This window comes from Loxodonta africana, chromosome 2 (assembly GCF_030014295.1).
Source record: "Loxodonta africana isolate mLoxAfr1 chromosome 2, mLoxAfr1.hap2, whole genome shotgun sequence".
Taxonomy (NCBI): Eukaryota; Metazoa; Chordata; class Mammalia; order Proboscidea; family Elephantidae; genus Loxodonta; species Loxodonta africana.
This window is the reverse complement of record NC_087343.1, coordinates 212,754,255-212,777,679: the sequence shown is the minus strand read 5'-3', so window position 1 is coordinate 212,777,679 and position 23,425 is coordinate 212,754,255. Positions and strand designations below refer to the sequence as shown.

The 23,425-nt window shown below is 40.2% G+C and overlaps 1 protein-coding gene across 2 annotated transcripts in view; it reads right to left on the bottom strand.

The window, feature by feature from the left end:
- Window positions 1-1,821: 1,821 nt before the first annotated feature.
- COPS3 (COP9 signalosome subunit 3) overlaps window positions 1,822-23,425 on the bottom strand; it is a 32,158-nt gene continuing 10,554 nt past the window's right edge. For both annotated transcript variants that reach the window (XM_003420654.4, XM_023539723.2), the window contains 7 exons: window positions 23,187-23,366; window positions 20,418-20,558; window positions 18,602-18,775; window positions 12,819-12,905; window positions 3,876-3,989; window positions 2,400-2,480; window positions 1,822-2,150 (listed from right to left, as the gene is read on the bottom strand). In XM_003420654.4, coding sequence (XP_003420702.1) covers window positions 2,097-2,150; window positions 2,400-2,480; window positions 3,876-3,989; window positions 12,819-12,905; window positions 18,602-18,775; window positions 20,418-20,558; window positions 23,187-23,366 — 831 coding nt within the window. In that variant the 3' untranslated portion in view covers window positions 1,822-2,096. The remainder of the gene's footprint in view (window positions 2,151-2,399; window positions 2,481-3,875; window positions 3,990-12,818; window positions 12,906-18,601; window positions 18,776-20,417; window positions 20,559-23,186; window positions 23,367-23,425) is intronic.

Below are 23,425 nucleotides of genomic sequence, written 5' to 3'. Positions count from 1 at the left end.
ATTTATGTTTGCTTACCGTGTCCTAGCTTCTTGTTTTGTTTTGATATGCCCAAATAGGCTGGTTTTGTGAGCTAGTTTGATTATTGGTGTCTTTGAAGCTCTCACATCCTGTCACCAGGTGGTTAGATCTGTTACTAGGTATGTGAGACCAGGAGTCCATTTACTTTTCTTGTATGGATTCAGCTCAGGTGTCCTGGTAGCCAGTCACCAAGTGTGTGCTGCAGGCTCTCATCTACTGTCCCAGATGGGCAAGGGTGATTGCAGTAGGCACAGGTATCTGGCTGTGGTAGGGGGTCATGCACGGAGAAAGGCAGGAGGCTGATGGCTGTCCGAGTGTTTGGAAGGAAAGAGTGTCCCTATTCCCTAGAGTGTGCAGGTGGGTGGGTTTTCCAGCTGGACTATGGGCATCCATTGCTGTTGGCTGTAAGGACTGGGTGGTACCACTTATTCTTGGACCCCAGTCATGGGTGGCTAAGTGGCATGGGTGGAGACACCGGTCTTCAGGCCCCTGAAGTGGGGAGGCGAGGACCCTACTTAATTGGCAGAGTGGTGTCAAATGTCACCAATCGACCACTCCACCTTAGAGCTGATATAATTGAAAATAGGCTTCAGGTATACACCCTGTGTAGTGTGCTAATGAAGGCCTATGCTGTTGAAATGGGCCCACACAGGTCTATGCAGGGGTGAAAGGTATTTAAAGATTTAAAGTCCACGGACCCTTTACGTCTGTGCCTAGGCAAAGGGGCTGTGCCTGCCGAGTTCCTGGCTTAGAAGAGCTGACAGATTGTATTTTGTTAATTTGTCCCCTCTCTGAAGCTGAAAGAATGGCTCAGGGCACAACAGGTTCTACTTCCAGCCCAGGGAATGTGGCAATCACTGAAGCTGGCCCAGGACCTGGTGTAGAGTGGGGTAGGGGCAGGAAATGGGAGAAAGATTCTTCCCAAAGGGGGTGTTTTTTGATCTGCGCAGGTTAGACACATACACTTTTGTCGATTAAACGCCATTATTCACAGGTTCTGGAGGTTTGAGTAGACTCCATCGCTTGGTCTCTCCCCATGTGGAAAATGCATCCTGAGCGCCACTGCTTGCCTCACCGCACATGCCGCCAACCCAGCCTGCAGGGTGCTGGTTCCTACCAGGTCAGGTCTGTCAACGTCTCACTGCTTCTGAACTGCCTTTCCCTCCTGCTGTTGCTCAGTCTTATTACTCAACTTTGGCTTTGATGTTCAGCGCTGCTAGATTTCATATATAATCAATTCACTTGTTTTTTCAGGTCTTTGTTGTAAGAGAAATTGGAATTGTCTAACTACTCTGTCATCTTACCCCTGCCTCCAAGAAATATTTTTAAAGGACCAAATTGGATGTGTTTTAATCTGGACACAGTTTACATAGGTCCACATCATTCCTGGGCTAAATCACTGAACTCTGTAGTCAGAGAGATTTCACAGCAATCAATACACACCTGTGTAGCTTACTGTAACTGCTTCTAGAAGAAAGTACGGTATCTAATAAAGATCATAAGTAGAGAGGAAAAAAGCCATTCTCAAGACTGTAAGAGAGTATAGAAAACACTATCATTTAGAAAGTGTTTAAGAACACAATAGCATACCTTTAATTCTCAATTCATACTGTCATGAGAATGCACATTACACTTCTAATTATTAAACAATTCTGCCTTATGGACTCCCATCTTTTTAAAAAGGAAAATAGTATCAACTGTGATTCAAATCTTTCAAAAACCCCTAAAATTCACACTGAATGTGTTCTTTCAAATCCTTTCAGAGGGAAAAAAAGTGATACAGAAACACATCAACATTCAAGTAATTTAAAACAAAAAGGTAGATTTAATGCAATGACAACATTAATCTGAGGATAAATAAATCCACAACAGGCTTTAAAGTTTCAGAATTTTTTTTTTTTTTTTTTTCCTTTCTTTGCAGAGAGAATGGTTTTCTGAAAGCATATAGGACTCAGGGTTCAAAACAAAATTTAATTTCTTAATGTCCAGGTGAAACAGTCTTGGTCCTCTCTGCTCACTCCTAACACTCGCCACCGGGCACGGTGATAGTTTCTTTAACTCAGGAAGGATGCTAGTTTCAAGAGTAGCTGGATGGTTTGTTTCCTGAATCATCTTCTTGTGATCCCATACTCTGTGGAAGGAGAGTGAGGCAGTGTATTTATTCTCGCTTGTCAAGGATTTCCCACCAGCCCCCAACAAGCGCCCCAAAGTTTTTTAGCCTGGTCCTTCACAGAGGAACGTCAGCCTCTGTGTAATGCAGAGTAGGCAAAGGAGCACCCTTAAGCACATTTTCGTATCTTATTTTGAAAATAATCCTGATGTGGCAACATCCCGTCTTCAATGATCCCACTTCTAGTTAATGAGGAAAAAGCATAGTCACCTTTTGTACAAATTGGGGATTCACTGTAATCTCCTGATCCATGGCTTTCAGCCGCTCATCAAGCTCTATACATTTCAGCATCTGTGTGGTACACATTTGACATGATTAGTAAATGGTTTCAAGCCAAGTAGTACATTCTTTTTAATGCAGGCTATTCATATCAGCAGGAACCAAGTTGATGGCAGTGGGTTTGGTTTATTCATACAAGTAGCCCTGGTTGCACAATGATTAAGCACTCAGCTGCTAACCGAAAGGTCAGCGGTTCAAACCCACCAGCTGCTCCATGGGAGAAAGATGTGGCAGTCTACTTCTGTAAAGATTACAGCCTTGGAAACCCTATGGGTCCTATAGGGTCGCTCAAAGTCAGACTCAATGGCAATGGGTACTCATGTGAGTACTATAGGTTCAGAATTCCTTAATCTGGAAACCCATGGGGCAAATGGGTTTTGGAGTTTTTTGGATTTCAGAAAGCTAATACGGTACCAAAAACCCGATGCTGTTGAGTCAATTGTGACTCATAGCGACCCTACAGGACAGAGTAGAACTGTCCCACAGGGTTTTCAGGGAGTGGCTGGTGAATTCGAACTGCTGACCTTTTGGTTAGCAGCCAAATGCTTTATCACTGCACCACCAGGGCCCCAAAACAGTATAAGCGCTATACATTACCTAACACACCTGGCAGGATCTAGAGCAGTTCCCTGAAATCAAACACATTCATATTTTTTGCAGTGAAATCTAAGAATATTCATACCAAGTGGTACAAAGACTATATACAGTTCAGGTAACATTTTGCCATCAAATGGCTTAGAAAAAACGTCCAGTTTTCAGTTTTTTTGGATTTTAGAATTGGGAAAAATTGTAGAGGTGCAGTATATTACTATGCATTTAAGTTTCTGGGATTTACTTCCTGGTTCAACCCATTTCCCTAGACCAAGGTAGACATAGGCACAGTCTGAGCCCATGCCCCTCAGCCCAGGGCAAATGTCCCACGCATTACCTGACCTACAGCCCCAAAAGATGCTGGAGCAGCACAACCTCAGAAAGCACAGAGGTGGCAGCTTCTGCAGTAGGGGAGGCTTCCCTGTGCTCATCCTCCCTCCTCAGCCACCCAGCTAACTCTTGCTCTCTGACATCTGGACCCGGACCTCTACAGAAACAAAACTCTGTATGATAAATGGCGGCTGGGTACAGGTATAATTTTACTAATTAATAAGATGCTTCAAGTGTTTGAGGAGTTAAAGTAGGCTTTGGTGAGGAGGTTAGGAAATCTAACCATCATTCATTTCTAACCATATCATCCTGAAGAGTCTTATGCAACTCATTTTGAAATTACCTTTCTAGAAACTAATATGCTCATCAACTGGGAATTACCTGTGCTTAAAACTAAAATTATCCTGAGCACAGGAGCAACGAGTATTTTATCCACAACATCTCAAACATCAATAAAAAAACGTAAAACCTTGCATTCATATTTACCTCCTGATCAATGTTATGAAGCATGGCTGGGTTATTATATTTTTCAGGGTTATCATGAAAACTAACCATACCATCCTTCTGGTTAATACTTGCAAAAATTTCACCATCTTCTATCTATAAAAAAAGCAAACAGGAAAGCAGTTTAGACCTAATCACTGTGTAAATATATGGTGATACATATGGCCAGGAGAAAGCACACAAAGTAAACATAACTTAGAAAGCAATAAATATAACTTTGTATATGTATTTTTAAGCACCATTAGTTTATTCAACAAGTATTTACTGAACACTTAGTATGTGCTGGGCACCACTATATATGCTCAGGGGTGCAAAACTGACACACACACACTCCTGCCCTTGCATTTTTAAATATCCATTTCATTGAGACATAATTTACACTGCCCTGTGTTTTAAAAATTGAAGCCCTAATACATTTGTGTTTTGCTTTGTGGAAATTATTTTCTGATGCTTCGAGAAAATTCTTCTGGATGCCCTTTATCGCCACTCTTATTCAATATTGTGCTGGAGGTCCTAGACAAAGCAATTAGGCTAGATAGAGAAATAAAGGGCATCCAGATTGGCAAGGAAAAAGTAAAAGTATCTCTATTTGCAGACATGATTTTATACACAGAAAACCCTAATGAATCCTCAAAAAAAAACTACCGAAACTAATAGAAGAGTTCAGCAGAGTATCAGGATACAAGATAAACATACAATAATCAGTTGGATTCCTCTACACCAACAAAGAGAACCTCGGAGAGGAAATCACCAAATCAATATCATTTACAGTAGCCCCCAAGAACATAAAATACTTAGGAATAAATCTTATCAGAGATGTAAAAGACTTGTACAAACAAAACTACAAAACACTTCTGCAAGAAACCAAAAGAGACCTACATAAGTGGAAAAACATACCTTGCTCATGGATAGGAAGATTTAACATTATAAAAATATCTATGCTACCAAAAAATGATCTATAGATTTAATGCAATTCCGATCCAAATTCCAACGACATTCTTTAATGAGATGGAGAAATAAATCACCAACTTCATATGGAAGGGAAAGAAGCCCCGGGTAAGTAAAGCATTACTGAAAAAGAAGAACAAAGTGGGAGGCCTTACTCTACCTGATTTTAGAACCTATTATACCACCACAGTAGTCAAAACAGCCTGGTACTGGTACAACAACAGATACACAGACCAGTGGGATAAAACTGAGAATCCAGACATAAATCCATCCACATATGAGCAGTTGATATTTGACAAAGATCCCAAAACAGTTAAATTGGGAAAAGACAGTCTCTTTAACAAATGGTGCTGGCATAACTGGATATCCATCTGCAAAAAATTGAAACAAGACCCATATCTCACACCATGTACAAAAACGAGCTCAAAATGGATCAAAGACCTAAATATAAAATCTAAAACGATAAAGATCATCGAAAAAAAAATAAGGACAATGTTAGGAGCCCTAATACATGGCATAAACAGTATACAAAACATTACTAAGAATGCAGAAGAAAAACTAGATAACTGGGAGCTCCTAAAAATCAAACACCTATGCTCATCCAAAGACTTTACCAAAAGAGTAAAAGGATTACCTACAGATTGGGAAAAAGTTTTTAGCTATGACATTTCTGATCGGTACCTTATCTCTAAAATCTACATGATACTGCAAAAAGTCAATTGCAAAAAGACAAGTAACTCAATTAAAAAATGGGCAAAAGATATGAACAGACACTTCACTAAAGAAGACATTCAGGTAGCTAACAGATACATGGGGAAATGCTCACAATCATTAGCCATCAGAGAAATGCAAATCAAAACTACAATGAGATTTCATCTCACTCCAACAAGGCTGGCATTAATCCAAAAAACACAAAACAATAAATGTTGGAGAGGCTGCGGAGAGATTGGAACTCTTATACACTGCTGGTGGGAATCTAAAATGGTACAGTCACTTTGGAAATTGATTTGGTGCTTCCTTAAAAAGCTAGAAATAGAACTACCATATGGTCCAGCAATCCTACTCCTTGGAATATATTCTAGGGAAATAAGATCCTTTACACGAACAGATATATGCACACCCAGGTTCACTGCAGCACTGTTCATGATAGCAAAAAGATGGAAGCAACCAAGGTGCCCAGCAATGGACGAATGGATGAATAAACTATGGTATATTCACACAATGGAATACTACCCATCGATAAAGAACAGTGATGAATCTGTGAAACATTTCATACCATGGAGTAATCTGGAAGGCATTATGCTGAGTGAAATTAGTCATTTGCAAATGGACAAATATTGTATAAGTCCACTATTATAAGAACTCGAGAAATAGTTTAAACAGAGAAGAAAATATTCTTTGATGGTTACGAGAGGGGTGAGGGAGGGCGCGTAAAAGAGGGGTATTCACTAATTAAATAGTAGATAATAACTACTTTAGGTGACAGGAAAGACAACATACAATACAGGCGAAGTCAGCACAGCTGGACTAAACCAAAAGCAAGGAAGCTTCCTGAATAAACTGAATGCTTCAAAGGCCAGCGTAGCAGGGGCGGGGGCGGGGCGGTTTGGGGACCATGGTTTTAGGGAACATCTAAGTCAAGTGGCATAATAAAATCTATTAAGAAAACATTCTGCATCCTACCTTGGAGAGAGGCGTCTGGGGTCTTAAACGCTAGCAAGTGGCCATCTAAGATGCATCAATTGGTCTCAACCCACCTGGATCAAAGGAGAATGAAGAACACCAAGGACACAAGGTAATTGCGAGCCCAAGAGACAGAAAGGGCCACATGAACCAGAGACTACATCAGCCTGAGACCAGAAGAGCTAGATGGTGCCTGGCTACAACCGATGACTACCCTGACAGGGAACACAACAGAGGACCTCTGAGGGAGTAGGAGAGTAGTGGGATGCACACCCCAAATTCTCCAAAAAAGACCAGACTTAATGGTCTGACTGAGACCAGAAGGACCCCAGGGGTCATGGCCCCCAGACCTTCTCTTGGCCCAGGACAGGAACCATTCCCAAAGCCAACTCTTCAGACAGGGATTAGACTAGACAATGGGTTGGAAAGGGATGCTGGTGAGGAGTGAGCTTCTTGGATCAGGTGGACACTTGAGACTATCTTGGCATCTCCTCCCTGGAAGGGAGCTGAGAGGGTAGAGGGGGTTAGAAGCTGGCAAAATGGGCATGAAAAGAGAGTGGAGGGAGGGAGCAGACTGTTTCATTAGGGGGAGAGCAACTGGGAGTACGTAGCAAAGTGTATGTAAGTTTTTGTGTGAGAGACTGACTTGATTTGTAAACTTTCACGTAAAGCACAACAAAAATTTGAAAAAAAAAAAAAAACACAAAATTTTTCTGCCAATGCTGATTCTATGGCAGTTTTAAGGTCTACATTCTTTATCTGTATCAGTGATTGGGGGTTCACCTGATTGTCCTGTCCATGAAGCTAAAAAGTGAGGGACCAATGGAAGTTCCAAACAATAATGATTATTCCTAACAACGAGCTCCACAGAGGACAATGATTATTTCATTTGCTAGCAGTCAAAGTGAGTTGCCTCAACTGGCCTACTCAGGGATATCTGGCCTGGGAAGGGGTACATACAATTTAATGAAGTAGCAACCAGCATCACATTGTAAGTAGAATGTAATTTCCGTAAACACAACCATAGAAAGCCACCTCTTTAACAAATGGTGGAATACACCTGACTGAGAAGCAAACCCACATTCACCACAGAAGCACCGAGTGTAACAACCCCAACTGGGAACACCCCAAACGTCCATGCGTTAGAATGGGTAAGTATCCTCACACAATGGAATACAGCAGCCCTGAAAATGAATGAACTAGAACTACACACATCACGTATGAAATCTCAAAACGTTGGGCAAGGGAAGCCAGATACAAAGAAAGTATATATTGTATGTTTTCTTTTATATAAAGCAAAAAACAAACCTAACTAAAACATGCAGTTAGAGGTCACAATAACGATGACCTTTCTAGCCAGGGGAGGGACAAGAAGCAGCACGAGGGGCGTTCTGGGGTGCTGGCAATATTCTGTGTCTTGATCTGGGTGCTGGTTATATACACGTTTTCACTTTGCGAAAATTTATTCAGCTATAACTTACTTGTTACATCTTTTTTTTTTTTTTAAATTGTACTTAAATGAAGGTCTACAGAACAAACTAGTTTCTCACTAAACAGTATACATATTTCTATGACATTGGTTAACAACCCCATGTCATGTCAACACTCTCCCTTCTCTACCTTGGGTTCCCTTTTACCAGCTTTCCTGTCCCCTCCTGCCTTCTCGTCCTTGCCCGTGGGCTGGTGTGCCTCTTTAGTCTTGTTTTGTATTATGGGCCTGTCTAATCTTTGGCTGAAGGGTGAACCTTGGGAGTGACTTCATTACTGAGCCAAAAGGGTGTCTGGGGGCCATACTCCAGGGGAGCTTGTTACATTTCAATAAAAACGTTTACTTGAAATAAATCCCTGTCCTCATAGACCTGACACTCCAGGCTAGGGCTTCTCAATCTCAGCAGAATTGACATTTTGGGCCCAGTTTGCTGTGGGGCTGTCCTGTGCACTGTAGGATGTTTAGCAGCATCACGGCTTTCTCTGGGTTGGCCAAGCAGCGTTCAAAACCCAACCCTTCCTCCTCTGACCCCTCACACACTCGCCTGGCTCTTATGTCCTGGCTAGTGTCAACCACTTATACCCACTGGTCAGTAGCTCCCAGGGGAAAGAGTCTGTGTAACCTCTGTGGGGCTAGCAAGGTGCTCTTAGCAGGCACTCCAAGTTTGGTTAAGTTGGACAGGTTTTATTTGTTTGCTGTGTGTGCATGTCTTGAAGGGTAGGTGGAAGGGGACAAAAAAAAAGCTCAAAACATTTGTAAATTGAACTATACAAATAAAATACTCCATTATCACAATGGGAAATAGCTGTGCTAATCTTACGCTGATACGGCACTACTCCTGAAATCAGAGGGGGATTACTAGCAGGAAAATGTAGAATGCTGTCTTTCTATTTATATGAAGGCTTGCCTGCTCGGGGCTGAAGTCACAGATTTGTTATAGGTGGGCTGGAACCAGATCAGAGCTGTATATGTACACAACTTACAGGCAGGTAGATGACAATACATTAACTTGGTGAGTTATCACTCAGCCTTTAAATGACACTTATCTAAATTCAGGGAGTGGTGACGTGCTGGGGAGAAGGGAGTGACAAATGGGGTTTCAGGTGTACTGGTAATACAGGTTGTGCCCGATTTACCACATATTCGAGTTACCACGACCTGCGCTTATGACTGTATTTTTCTTTTTTTTGGTATCGCTTATCATTAGTAAAATGCACTACATACAATGTTGCAGCATGTGATTTGCTGATGTTATTCTCAGATGTTCACTTGTAGATGTTCAATTTTATGATTTACCGTTCAAAACACTGCTGTATAGATTTTGTTTTCTAAACTAAATCTGGGGCTTCAATTACTTGAAAACATGGACCCAAATGCTGATCGCTTTGCTAAAGTCAATAAACAGATCTGGGAAGCAGCAAGATGTTACCACAAAATATATGAAGAAAAAAAGGTAATGGACCATACAGACAACTTTCACTCATTTTCTGACTAGAAACGCCTTCTCTGTTCCCAGGGATGATCCAGATGATCTAGAACCTTCTACAAGTGGAGTTATTGCTGCAACAAAATGCCAACCTTATCCAACTCTTCTTCATTGGAGTAAATTTTTATTTTATTATTTTTTTTTTACAGACAAGCATGCCTCATTTTATTGTGCTTCACTTTATTGCACATCACAGGTTTTTTTTTTTTTTTACAAATTGAAGGTTTGTGGCAACCCTGCATCAAATAAGTCTATCGGCGCCATTTTTTCCAGTTGGATGTGCTCACCTCCTGTCTCTGTGCCACATTCTGGTAATTCTTTAAATATTTCAAACTTTTTCATTATATTTGCTATGGTGATCAGTGCTCTTTGATGTTACTATGATAATTGTTTTGGGGCGCTATGAACCACAGCCACATAAGACGGTGAACTTAATGGATAAATGTTGTGTGTGTTCTGACTCTCCACCAACTGGCCCTTCCCCTGTCTCTCTACCTCTCCGTGGGCCTCCCTTTTCCCTGAGACAGGGCAATATTGAAATTAGGCCAATTAATAACCCTACAATGGCCTCTAAGTGTTCAAGTGAAAGGAGTCGAACGTCTCTCATTTTAAATCAAAAGCTAGAAAGGATTAAGTTTAGTGAGGAAAGCATGTCAAAAACCAAAATAGGCCAAAAGTGAGGCCTCTTGCGCCAAACAGTCAAGCTGTGAATGCAAAGGAAAAGTTCTTGAAGGAAATTAAAAGCACTACTCCAGTGAACACACGAACGATAAAAAAGCGAAACAGCCTTATTGCTGATACGGAGAAAGTTTTAGTGGTGTGGATAGAAGATCAAACCAGCCATAACATTCCCTTAAGCCAAAGCCTAACCCTGAGCAAGGCTCTAATTCTCTTCAATTCTATAAAGGCTGAGAGAGGCAAGGGAGCTACAGAAGAAAAGTCCAAAGTTAGGAGAAGTTGGTTCACAAGGTTTAAGGAAAGAAGCCGAGGTCTCCATAACACACAAGTGCAAGGTGCAGCACCAAGTGCTGATGTAGAGGCTACGGCAGGTTCTCCATAAGGTCTAGCCGAGATAACTGATGAAGGTGGCTACACTTACCAGATTTTCAGTGTAGACAGAACAGCCTTGCATTGGAAGAAGATGCCATCTAGGACTTTCATAGCTAGAGAGGAGAAGCCAATGCCTGGCTTCAAAGCTTCAAAGGACAGGCTGACTCTTGTGTTAGCGGGCTAATGCAGCTGGTGACTTTATGTTGAAGCGAATGCTCATTCATCACTCCAAAAATCCTAGCGCCCTTAAGAATTATGCTACACCTATTCTGCCTGTGCTCTGTAAATGGAACAACAAAGCCTGGATGGCAGCACATCTGTTTACAACACGGTTTACTGACTATTTTAAGCCCACCGTTGAGACGTACTTCTCAAAGATTCTTTTCAAAATATTACTCATCACTGACAACGCACCTGGTCACCCGAGAACACTGATGGAGATGTACAAGGACATTAATGCTGTTTTCATGCCTGCTAACACAACATCTGTTCTGCAACCCATGGATCAAGGAGTAACTTCGACTTTGAAGTCTTATTATTTAAGAAATACAGTTCGTAAGGCTACAGCTGCCATAGATAGTGATTCCTCTGGGCAAAGTAAATTGAAAACCTTCTGGAAAGGATTCATCTTTCTAGATGCCATTAAGAACATTCGTGATTCATGGGAAGAGGTCAAAATAACAACACTAACAGAGTTTGGAAGAAGTTGATTCCAACCCTCACGGATGACTTTGAGGGGTTCAAGACTTCAGTGGAGGAAGTAACTGCAGACGTGGTGGCAACAGCAAGAGAACCTGAATTAGAAGTGAGCCTGAAGACGTGACTGAGTTGGGGCAATCTCATGATAAAACTTCAACAGATGAGGAGTAGCTTCTTATGGATGAGCAAAGAAATTAGTTTGTTGAGATGGAATCTACTCCTGGGAAGACACTGTGAACATTGTTGAAACGACAACAAAGGATTTAGAATATTATATAAACTTAATTGATAAACAGCAGCAAGGTTTGAGAGGATTGGCTCCAATTTTGAAGGAAATTCTACTGTGGGTAAAATGCTATCAAACAGCACTGGATGCTACAGAGAAATCTTCACGAAAGGAAGAGGCAATCGATGTGGCAAATTTCACTGATGTCTTATCTTACGAAACTGCCACAGCCACCACAACCTTAGCACCCACGACCCTGACCAGTCAGCAGCTATCAACGCTGAGGCAAGACTACCACCAGCAAAATGATTAAGACTTCCTAAAGGCTCAGACGATGGTTAGAATTTTTTAGCAATAAAGTGTTTTTTAATTAAGGTATGTATGCTGAGTTTTAGACATAATGTTATTACATACTTAATAGACTACAGTATATTGTGGACATAACTTTCATATGCACTGGGGAAACCAAAACATTCGTGACTCGCTTTATTTCAATATTCGCTTTATTATGGCGGTCTGGAACAGAACCTGCACTACCTCCAAAGTATGCCTGTATGTACGTAATGTATTAAAAAAACTCTATGTTCATATGTAATGCTTCCAACCCCGAAAGACAAATTAAGATTGGATTTATAAAGATATTGATAATAAAAGGCAATAATAATGAAAGCTAAATTAAAAAACAAAAAAACCCGAGGTATTCGACTTACGTAAGAACAGACTTCCATGAAGTCTTCGGAGTGGAACCCCGTCCCAAGTTGAGAACTGCCTGTACCTTAAGGCAGGTGGTGAATGTGTGTGTGTGTTTATGACGGTACCCTTTACCTCAGGGCCACTCAGTGCAGTCATGCACTGACACCAGTCCGCGATAAGCCGAGGGACTTGAATCAGAACGTAAATCAATGATGTTACTTAGCATGCTATTTAGTTCAGTGAACATTTTTTAGCAAAACTTTCTTGAGGAAGGAAGCAGTGCCTTGATTTACATTCTGGGCAAGCTCATAATCCCACCGGGAACCAGCATGCTGAGGAGCACTCCTTTATTATTTTTAGTGTATCCAAAAATACTCCCTGAGTATTTTAAATGATGCTTACAAAAACTCTAACAATGAAAAAATGTAAATATAATAAATAAGGAGAACAAACAGGACACAACTGTGTATATCATGAGCACACCATGAACAGAAAACTACAGATTTTGAGGAAACAGAACATAATGTCGATAGTGGTTTACTTTGGATAATTCCCCTACACCTTGTTCCTTTTCTGTATTTTCATAATATACACACATTGCTTTTACACTGAGAAAAATACACTAATTTTAAAAGATGAAAACACACTTACCATGTGTAGAACATATTTTTCTGCCTCTTGAGGTCCAGATAACTGCACACGACTTGCCATATCTTGTAACGACAGTGTAAGAAATGTCTGAAAGTCAGAAGAATTAATCACAGACGGAAACAACTGAGGAAAGACATTTTATCATACATGTATGGAGTTCTACTTGAGTCACTGAAAACTTACTTTCCGTGATAGGACAACACAATTTTTGTTTGTGAAGACAACTTGAAATGATGAACTCAGTGGTTTGAGTCATCAGTGAGAGCCCGCAAAGGGTAAACTTCCTGAGTATGTACTGCACTCTTGCAAAACATTAAGAAAAAGGCCAACAATTCCAAAGGTATAGAGAAAAAACTATGTGCAAACACAAAAAAAGGAAATCAAAGGGCTCTCCACCATATGAAAGATGCTCAATCTCACTTAGAAAACGTAAAATAAAACTACACCAAGATTTCCATTTTCACCTACCACTGTGCCAAAGATCTGAAAGTTTGATAACACACTGCACTATTACAGGTCTGTAAACAGCCATCTTCACTAACAGCTGGAAGGCATGTAAATAAGTACAACTATGAAGACAATTCAGCAGCACCCCTCAGATTCCCATCCATTTCCTCTTGACCCAGTGGTTTTACTGTTAGAGCTGTATCTGTAAGGTTACAGTCAACTTTACCCCAAGAACTTGGTCTTTGTCCTTGGTTCCAGAGAGATAACCTCTAAAGCCTTGGAATTTCCCCAGTGATTGAAAGGTCTCTGATGAGGGCTTCCAGACTACTCCTACCTAACAGGTTATGCTAGTTAGGTGACTCTTGGGTAGGGACGGACCAGGCAAGGAACACCCACAAGGTGCTATCAATCAGACCTGGGAGGAGGCACATAACCTCAGGCTGAAGCTTGAGTTCAGCCACATGTACCCTGATTCAATCAATCATGCCTCTGTAATGAGATCCCCAATAAAGGCTCTAGCTGCAGAAGCTCCATGGGCTTCCTGGTTGCAGGATAGCAAGTCCTTTGGGACATGGAAGCTCTGTATTGGAAGCCCTCCCAGATCTTATCCTAGTCATCTCTTCAGTTGTATCCTTTTTGCTACAATAAATCTGTAATCATAAGTATATGTTCTAGCAAATTATGAAACCTGAAAGAGTAGTGGTACCCAGCAGGTGAGAAGGTAGACTGGGGACTCCCATGCTTACAGCTGACATCTAAAGTCTTGGGCAGTCTGGAGGACTGTGCCCCCTTTAGCCTGAGATCTGACCTAGCTCTGGTGGTTAGGGTCAGAGGAAGAAGTACGGCATCTACGATTAGGAATAGAATTAGAGTGGAATTGCATTGAACTGAATTGATTTCTACACATACTCTCACATATGCTTACAATCTCAAAAGATAGGAAACCACCTCAACGTCCCTCAATAGAGGGCTGGTAAAGTAGTTTTTTTTTAAAGTAGTGAATTACAGTACAGCCATACAAATGGAATAGTACGCAGCTGTCAAAAGAAAACAAGTGAGGGAGCTGTTTAAGAACTAAAAAGCAATCCAAGATTTGTACATTATTAAACAGTAAAAAAGAGGATACAGAAAAGTATATATGGTATGCTAACATTTGTGTAAAAAAAGGGAAGAATATATACATATGCATGTGGTTTGGGTGCAGACATATGTATTTGCTTATGTGTGCATAAAGTATCTCTAGAATGATACCAAGAAAAAACTGTAATACTGGTTGCCTCTGGGGAAAGAAAAAGAGTGGCTGGGGTATAAGAATTGGATGTATCTTTTAAATTTTGTATTATAAATGTAAATTTTGTATTATAAACTTTATAAATATATTATCTATTAAATACAAATTGAAAAACCTCATATCCACCAAAATTCAAAGTTACAAAAACTAGTATCTATCCTTCAAAATTCAAAGTTAAAATTTTTAAACAAATGAGGAGGGGAGACTAACAGAGGCTACAAATTATGGTACACAAAGGAAACTGGTATCTGCCACTGCTCTGCCTAGAATTTTATTAAAATGCCCCCTTTCAGGACCAAACTGTTTGTTTTTATGGCAGCTGGCAATACGTAGGTCCTTAGGTAGCACAGTTTGTGCTTGGCTACTAACCTAAAGTTTGGCGGTTCAAACCCACCCAGTGGCAGCCCTGTGGAAGAAGGGCCTGATGATCTGTTTCCATAAAGATTACAGCCAAGAAAACCCTATGGAGCAGTTCTACTCTGCAACACATGGGGTTGCCACAAGTCAGAATCAACGAGACAGCAGCAGGTTTTTTTGTTTGTTTTGGGGGGCGGGGGTGACAATATTTACTATAACCGTACTTTCAGAGCCAGGCAAGTGAAAACCCTGATCTTGAAAATTCTTACAACCCAATCACCAAAAAATAAAATCTACATATACTTTAATATGAAGAAAACTAAAAGAAATAGGAGAAATCAAGAAAATGAAATTATGAAATTGTTAATTCTAAGAAGTACGTAAGCAGTTCAGTACAAATGAGGGACCAAAAATCAACATTTCTAAAAACACAGAACTAATACATGAAATATCTAGAATAGGCAAATACAGAAACAAAAGTTCTGGAGGGAGGGGGAGAACGGGAAGTGAGCACTTAAGGGGCACTGAGTTTTTATTTGAGGTGATGAAAAACTTTTGGAAATAAAAAGTTATGATGGCTGCACAACATGCTGAGTGTAATTAATGTCACTGAATTGTACACTTAAAAAATGGTTAAAATGGCAAATGTTTTATTATATATATTTTATCACAATAAAATTAAAAAAAAAATCAAATGGTCATTTCTCCTATTTCAAAATGAATAGAAACGTCCACCTGAATTTCCATCAGTAGAGGGCTGGTTGAATAATTCATGGCCCATTTATACAGAAGAGTACTACATATGGATAACCATGATATAGAATCCATTGCCATTGAATCGATTCCAACTGAGAGTGACCCAATAGGACAGAGTAGAACTGCCCCATAGGGATTCCAAGGAGCGCCTGGTAGATTCGAACTGCCAATCTTTTGGTTAGCAGCTGTAGCTCTTAACCACTATGCCACCAGGGTTTCCAACTGTGATACAGGCCTATGTTATCATGGAAAGAGGCTGATGACAAATTGTACAAAAAACACAAGGTACGGAATAGCCTGGAGAACCTCAACCACCTTGCATCCCTTATGGGTCCAAGTCTCCAGGCAGCAGGACCTGGGTCTGAAACTTCTCTATCCCTCACTGCCCTAAAATAGAGCCTTGATTATGTAGGTGTTTGTCAGATACATGTTATTTCTGATAAAGTCACATTACTTAAAAAAAAAAAAAAAACTGCATGTAGAGTATGATCTCAATTTTATGTAAATTGGCAGCGTACGCACATCCAGAGAGAAGAGACAAAAAACAATCTAGAAAAATACTCACAAAAATTTTCATATTGAACAGCCCCTCATTACTGGCAAGTGACAGATTTAACCCCACCCCTTCTCCCTAGTCATCTCCCAGTTAGCAATACCACAATCACTGAGTTCTGGTCACTGAGGCTTAAGCAAAGTCAACTTACGGAGGCTTCTCGAAAAGCACTTGATTTCCCGTTTCTGATAAAAAACAGACTACCTTGGCTAGGAAATCCTTTGGTTCCCCCCTTCTATTATTTTGGCACTAGTACATGATGTCAAACAAACAAACAAAAAACCTTAAGTCAGCCTGCTAAGGACAGGAAGCTCAGAAGGACTTGGACACGGACACTCATGCCTTCGTGGAGTCGATTCCCCAGCCCCCACCTCCAGTCCCTTTGCATTTGTGTTTTTTTCTTTTTTGTCAAACTCTTGTTCTGGATTTATTCAATACAAAACTACATATTCTTTTACTAACTTCTCAAATTATAAGCTACTGACTTATTCCAAAGTGATGAACTGTGGCTGAGTCTTTTCACAAGATAGTAAACGGATGATTTTTGTAATGATGCCTACTTATTAGACTTCTTAGGCTTTAATTCATTTAATTTTCATTTGCCATGTTGTAATTTAACATCTTCCTGCACATCCACTGACTTCTGTTCTTTTTAACTTTTGATTCTTTTATGTGAACCTCTGCTTGGTGGTGAGGATGGGAGCTGGAGTGGTTATGCTGGCTCCTGGGGCAAACACGTATGTGGAGAAAACAGGCTGCTGGTTGCCTTGTGTATCTTAGACGCTTGTTTTCAGTCTGTGACTCAGGTCACCTTTATTCTGGCTGAAAGCTTAAATTCGTGTTTGGTATTTCTTGGGCTGCTTTCATGTCTTTGATTTTTCTCCTACAAATGAACTTTTTTTCAACTTCTCTGCTGATCTGTTAGTCAGTGTTATGGGCTGTGTCCCCTAGAAATATATGTTGTAAATCCTAATCCCTACACCTGTGGTAATAGTCCCATTTCAGAATGCGTTTTCTTTGTTATGTTAATGAGGCAGGATTAGTGTAGGGTGTATCTTGGGTGAATCTCTTCCGAGATATAAAAGGAGCAGATTAAGAGAGCAGAGATGGGGAAAAATGATGCTATGCCACATGAAGATTGCCAAGGAACCAAGGAATAGAAGCTGAAGAGACAAGGACCTTTCCCCAGAGCCGACAGTGAAAGAATGCCTTCCTCTAGAGCCGGTGCCGATTTTGGACTTGTAGCCTCCTAAACTGTGAGAAAATTAATTTGTTTGTTAAAGCCACCCACTTGCATATTTCTGTTATAGCAGCACTAGACAACTAAGACAGGAAGCTATAATTACTCTCTAGAACGTCTGGAAGGAATTTCCTTCTCTTCTGTCCAGTGACCATCTCCTCACTTTCTTCCTCTTCTGCAGGAGTACTTATCCCTGTTGGTTTGCTGACCTGCACGGCTACCCCCAGACTCACCACTCTTCCTCCCAAGCTTCTCTTGGGGGCCAAAGAAGTCACGTTCTCTGGTTCTTCACCTTGTCAAATCCACCATCCCTTTCCCCAATCTCCGTCAGTAGCTCAGTGGGCCTCCTGATGCTAGGCAGCCCTAGCAACAGCCCCTATTCTTGCTCCCCCACTTCCTCCTCCACCATCACCACTGGGATACAAGGCAGAGGGTATGCACAGGTGTGGGTCCACCACGCTGTCAACAGCTGTGAACTGCTGGATCTCTGAGCAGACTTGTCAAAGAGAGAAAAGGAATGCTCTATATGTTTAAGATCTTCTTAGTACTTTTCCCATTACTTGCAGCAAATGCCTTCCTAACACACATGGGGCTTCATTCTTCTTTTTTATTTTTCTGTGCTGTTTGTACACTTGACAGTAAGCATATTTTCTATAATCAAAAAACCATCAGGTTATTTTCATTTTGAAAAGAAAAATGATCTAACTTGCTCACATCCCACGATTCAACTGCATTTAGCTTGTACAAGCCTGGCCTAGAGTCATCCAGTGTTCCAGTAAGAAGTGCAAATAGGTTCAGCACAGCCTGAGGGGCTCCAAGGCTGGCCCCGAGGGACTTCTCTCAGCATCACTAGTACCACCCCATCTAAACTGCTGACCTCTCTAAAGCTACTTTTGCCTGCCTCCCAGTGTAGCTGTATCTGCTGCCTTCTTCTTCACCTGTTTCTCTTCTCAAATACCCTACTTTAGTCTGGAAAAGACCAAAAGTTGTTCTAAAAACCAGTTGCAATAGAGTTCTTTCTTAATATAGAAATCCGGCCACACCTTCTCCTCACACCTGCTTCCTCAGCACTGGAAAGAAGGGAGAGAAACAGGCGTGGGAGAGCCAGGAGTCGCCATCTGAGGGCAACACAGCCTCACCTTTGTAAGCCTTTGAATATTCTTCTTATAAAGAGACGACAAACACTGCTTCACCAGTCCCATGTTGTTATCGCGAGTAAAAGTTTCACTGTGCTTGTTCACCAGGTTTCGGAGTTCTGAGGGATTATTGGTTGAATAGACTTGCGCTAATTCATGGTATGCATTGCTAAGGGGCTAAAGGTTTAAGGGGAGATAAAAAATAAAAAAACTTAGAGTAATAAAATTTGTACAGGAAGGAAAAAAAAAACTTTTGGCACTATGTATTGAGCAGGTATATTAAACAAAACAAACAAACAAAAAACCTTAAGGAACACATCCAATGAATCAGGATAGGATCCTTAGTCAATATCCTTTATTGTTACCTGACAAATTGTAAGTTACCCAAAGCAAATGCCTAGTTTTTAAGGCCAACACTGAAATTTACTATGGAGTAATTTACCGTCAATAACACTTTGTGACACAGTGCGAATAACCAGCTGAGCAGTGACCTGCACTGAGCCCAGTAAAGGCAAGCCCATCTCTTCTTCCTTTGTAGTTCTCTATTTTTTTCTATTGATAAATTATGATATACTGGGAAGAAAGAAGGCAAAATCTCCATGATTCCCAACTCCCTCTCACACACAGCAGACACTTCACCAGGTTCAACCCGCTACTTTTCCTAGCAAGGGGGAAGACAAGAACAAGAATAGAATACAAGTGGCTGAGGGCCTACTAAGAGCCTGGAGTGTTTTAGGCACTTTATATACATTATCCCCTACTTGAAACAGTCTGAAATTAGGGCAGAATGGAGAGTGGTATAATGAGGAGCATCACCAACAGACAGAAGATGAATTCAAGTCACATCTCTGACTCTTAAGTCTGCGTTCTTTTCACCATTTATGATGTCACTGTAAGTAAATTACTAATGCTTATCGACGATGTCCTCAAGTCATGAAGACCCCATTTTGTAACAGCATTAATCCTACAGCAGGTCAGCTCAGGGACCAGTGAAGGACCCATGAGAGTTCCCAACATTACCTGCATGTGGATGCTCTACCCCTACGTGCCCATCATCCTTCCACAGGGAGTCAGGGAGCTCTCAGGCTGCCCCACCCCTACTGCCTACCCCACCCACAACCAGGCAGCCTAGTGCCCTACCGCCACAACTGAACTCTTATGCAAAGGACATCAAGCCAGCATAAAAACCTCATCACCAGGTATCCCAACATCCTGAAATTTTGAGTTCTGTACAAGGAGGATCAGGTAAAACTGTTATTAAAAGGATTGTGACCCCACATATCCTTTTAAACTGCTCAGTACAAAAAAAAAAAGAGCATATACTTCAAAATTAAAATACATTTTTAAAGTGAGGACTCAAAGCTGAGTTCCTCAATGAAAACTGAAACAAAAATTCTGTGAATGGAGCTTGTAGTCTTCAGACATGGGATATGGAAACATGTCAACATTTAGACAAATTGAGAGTTAAATAAAATCAGCACTGCTTTTTCAGTATTTTGGCTAAAATGTAATGAAGAAGTACAAAAAAACCTACCTTTATAGAAGCTTAAACATCTATGGCTATAACCACCCAGAGTGAAGGTTTGAAAACAAGTTCCTGAGAAACATGATTCCAACAGAGGTGACCAGCATGAGTATGCAATGGAATGAGATTAGGGAGTTTGGACTGAACTGAAGCTCACAGTAGAAACTTACTGTCTACTAATCTGAAGTTGGTGGGAGGGCTACTATAAAATTAAATCACAGAACCGTATCAATATAATTTCTTGATGGACTTAACATGCCACTTAAGAAGATCAGTTTTATTTTAAAAACTCACCTTAATGAATCTACCCACAATTTGAGACGTGTATTTCGGTAGCTGTTGTACTTTGCCAAGTAATATCAAAGAAACTAGAATATACTTTTTATACGACTCCAACATGATATGACTGACCGCCATGGCAGGAGTAGTTATAGCCTGTGCAAGAGAAGAGTGTTTAGTACAGAAAGAGAGCACACCATAGCAGGAAAGAGCAACTAACCACATGTATCAGCTTTAGTTAAAAAATAATGCTCATACTGAAAGTTCCATTATTATTATTTTCATAACAGCTTTATTGAGATATAATTCACAAACCATAAAAAACCCCTTTTAAAGAATAAAATTTAGTGGTTTTCAGACTAGTGTGTACTACTATCATCATTATCTAATTTCAGGGCGTTTTTATCACCCCAAAAAGAAACCCCTATCCATTAGCAGTCACTTGCTACATTCACTTCTCCACCCCTGGCAATCACTAATCCACTTTCTGTCTCTATCTGCCTACTCTGAATATTTCATATAAATGGAATCATACAGTATGTGGCATTTTGTGTCTGGCTTCTTTCACTCAGCATAATGTTTTCAAGGTTCATTCATGTTGTAGCATGTATCAGTATGTCACTGCTTTTTATTGCTAAATAATATTCCATTGCATGGCTACACCACATTTTATTTACCCTCTCATCAGTTGATAGACACTGGGTTGTTTCCACTTTTTAGCTATTAAGAATAATGCTGCTATGAAATTCATGTGTAAGTTTTTGTGTGTACGTTATGTTTTCATTTGTCTTGGATGTGTACCTAGGAGTAGAACTGCTGGCTCATGTTTAACTTTTTGAGGAATTGCCAAACTGTTTTCCAAAGTAGCTGCACCATTTTACAATTCTACCAGCAATGTACGAGGGTTCAAAATTCTCCCCACCCTTGCTAATACTTTCTGTTGGTTGTCTTTTTTTATTTTAAAAATCCTAGGTGTAAATTGGTTTTGATTTGCACTTCCCTGATGACAAATGGTGATGAGTATCTTTTCATATGCTTATTGGCCTTTGCATATCTTCTTTGGAGAAATGTCTATTCAGATCCATTGCCCATTCCTAAGCTGGATCATTTGTCTTTTTATTATTGAGTAGTAAGAGATCTTTATATATTTTATATACAAATCCTTCACCAGAAATATGATTTGAAAATCATTTCTATTCTGTGAGTTGCCTTTTCACTTTCTTTCACCTTAACTTATGAAGGTTAAGAATCAAAAACTATCATACCCAAGTCAGCCCGAATCTTCCAAATCAAAATTCAAACCACTGAGCCTGTACCGCCACCTCCTCGAGATTATTCTACAGAAACACTCATATAAATGCATGAGGACACATGTACAATGGTTCCCATCGTCGACACTGTTTTAACAGGGAAATACCAGAGTCAACTTAAATTTCCATCAACAGAGGCCAGTAAACTAGGCCAATCTGCAGAGTGCTATGAGGAGATGAAGCTACTTCTACTTTTTGCATTATACAATGCTGTATGATCTGAAATTTTTCCCCCAATAGGTCTAAAATTTTTTTTTAATCTATAATAAAAATTGGTATCACCTTCTGAAATTAAGATAGTAACACCATAGATAACTGCATGCGTCTCATTGTTAACACTAGACAATCTTCATTTAGGGCAAATTCAGGGAGTAAGTTAATTTTTAGGTAAAAGGTTTATAGCTATAAACATATAAAATGTTTTGTTTTAAACATTTTAGTTATCTGTGATAGAAATATTTCCTAAGTTGCTTTTTGACAGCCACACCATCTTGATATCAAGTTATCAGTATGCTCATCAGTTATTATACTGGCTATAAAACTAATACTGCATTCAATGGCTTTTTTAAGAAAAATGTTTTTATAGCTTTTGGAAGACCTGCAAAATTTAACTGTGCATCTTTGCTTAAAGAGAAGTCACGCTGACAATTTTAAAACTCTGACTAGACATATCCCTTAGCGACACTGTCCCTGACTACCACCACTTTAGGGTGACACTTCCCTAGGCCCCTCAGCAGTGTCTGTTAACTCAGTGTTACCACAATCAAACACTCACAGAGGCGGTGCTCAGAGTCACAGATGTGTGTACTGCAGTTTCAACTCAATTGTGAGCTCCTTGAACCTTTAGAATACCCTTTATCACCTTAATACGTGCTGTGAATAAAATAGGAATTTATGAACATCTGACTAATTTATCTTGAAAACACAGGTATTAATCAATATTGTATTTTAGACCCTGACTGAACCTCCAAAATAGTCTATCAAATTATGTAATATGTCTCATTACACAGACCAGTGGCCAGGGGACAAGGGTGGGAGGGGCTTTTTACTGTGTATTCCTAAATATCCTTTGATTTTGAACCATGTCTCACATATTAAAATAAATACAATTTAACAAAACACTACACATAGTTTCGAAACAAGACAACATTTTAAGATCATTCAGTTCAACCTCTTCCCTGTGCAGAGAATGCTACAAAGGTCAAGAGATGTACATATCTTGCCTCAAATCAGAGCGTGCAGGTGACGAGCCTAGATTGGAACCATTCGATAGTGCTCTTCCTCCACTGGTACTGCTCTTCAACTGAAGGGGCAAATGGCCAGTTTACGCTGCCATACAGAAACAATCCTAGGAAGTCCCCTACGTGAAACTCCAAGACTTGGGGCTCAATTGGCTCCCACTATACACCTACGCGAACACTTTTTTGATCTCACAAGTTCAAAACAACCCCAATACATTTAGAGGCATAGTTACCTGTTCATAAAAGTAGAGTGCTCTTTCAAAGTTCTTCAGCCCAGTATAGATCATACCTCCATAATAATAGTAACATAAAAAGTGCTTTGCATCATACGCCCCATTCTCTTTGCAGATATCCATCATGTCCACATCGAGATACGGAAGGGCAGGCTTAAAGCATTTTGCCAGCAAACAAAGCTACAAGCAAATTTATATTGAATCATCATTTTAACTTTACTCTGGCAGGCTGCAGTGAA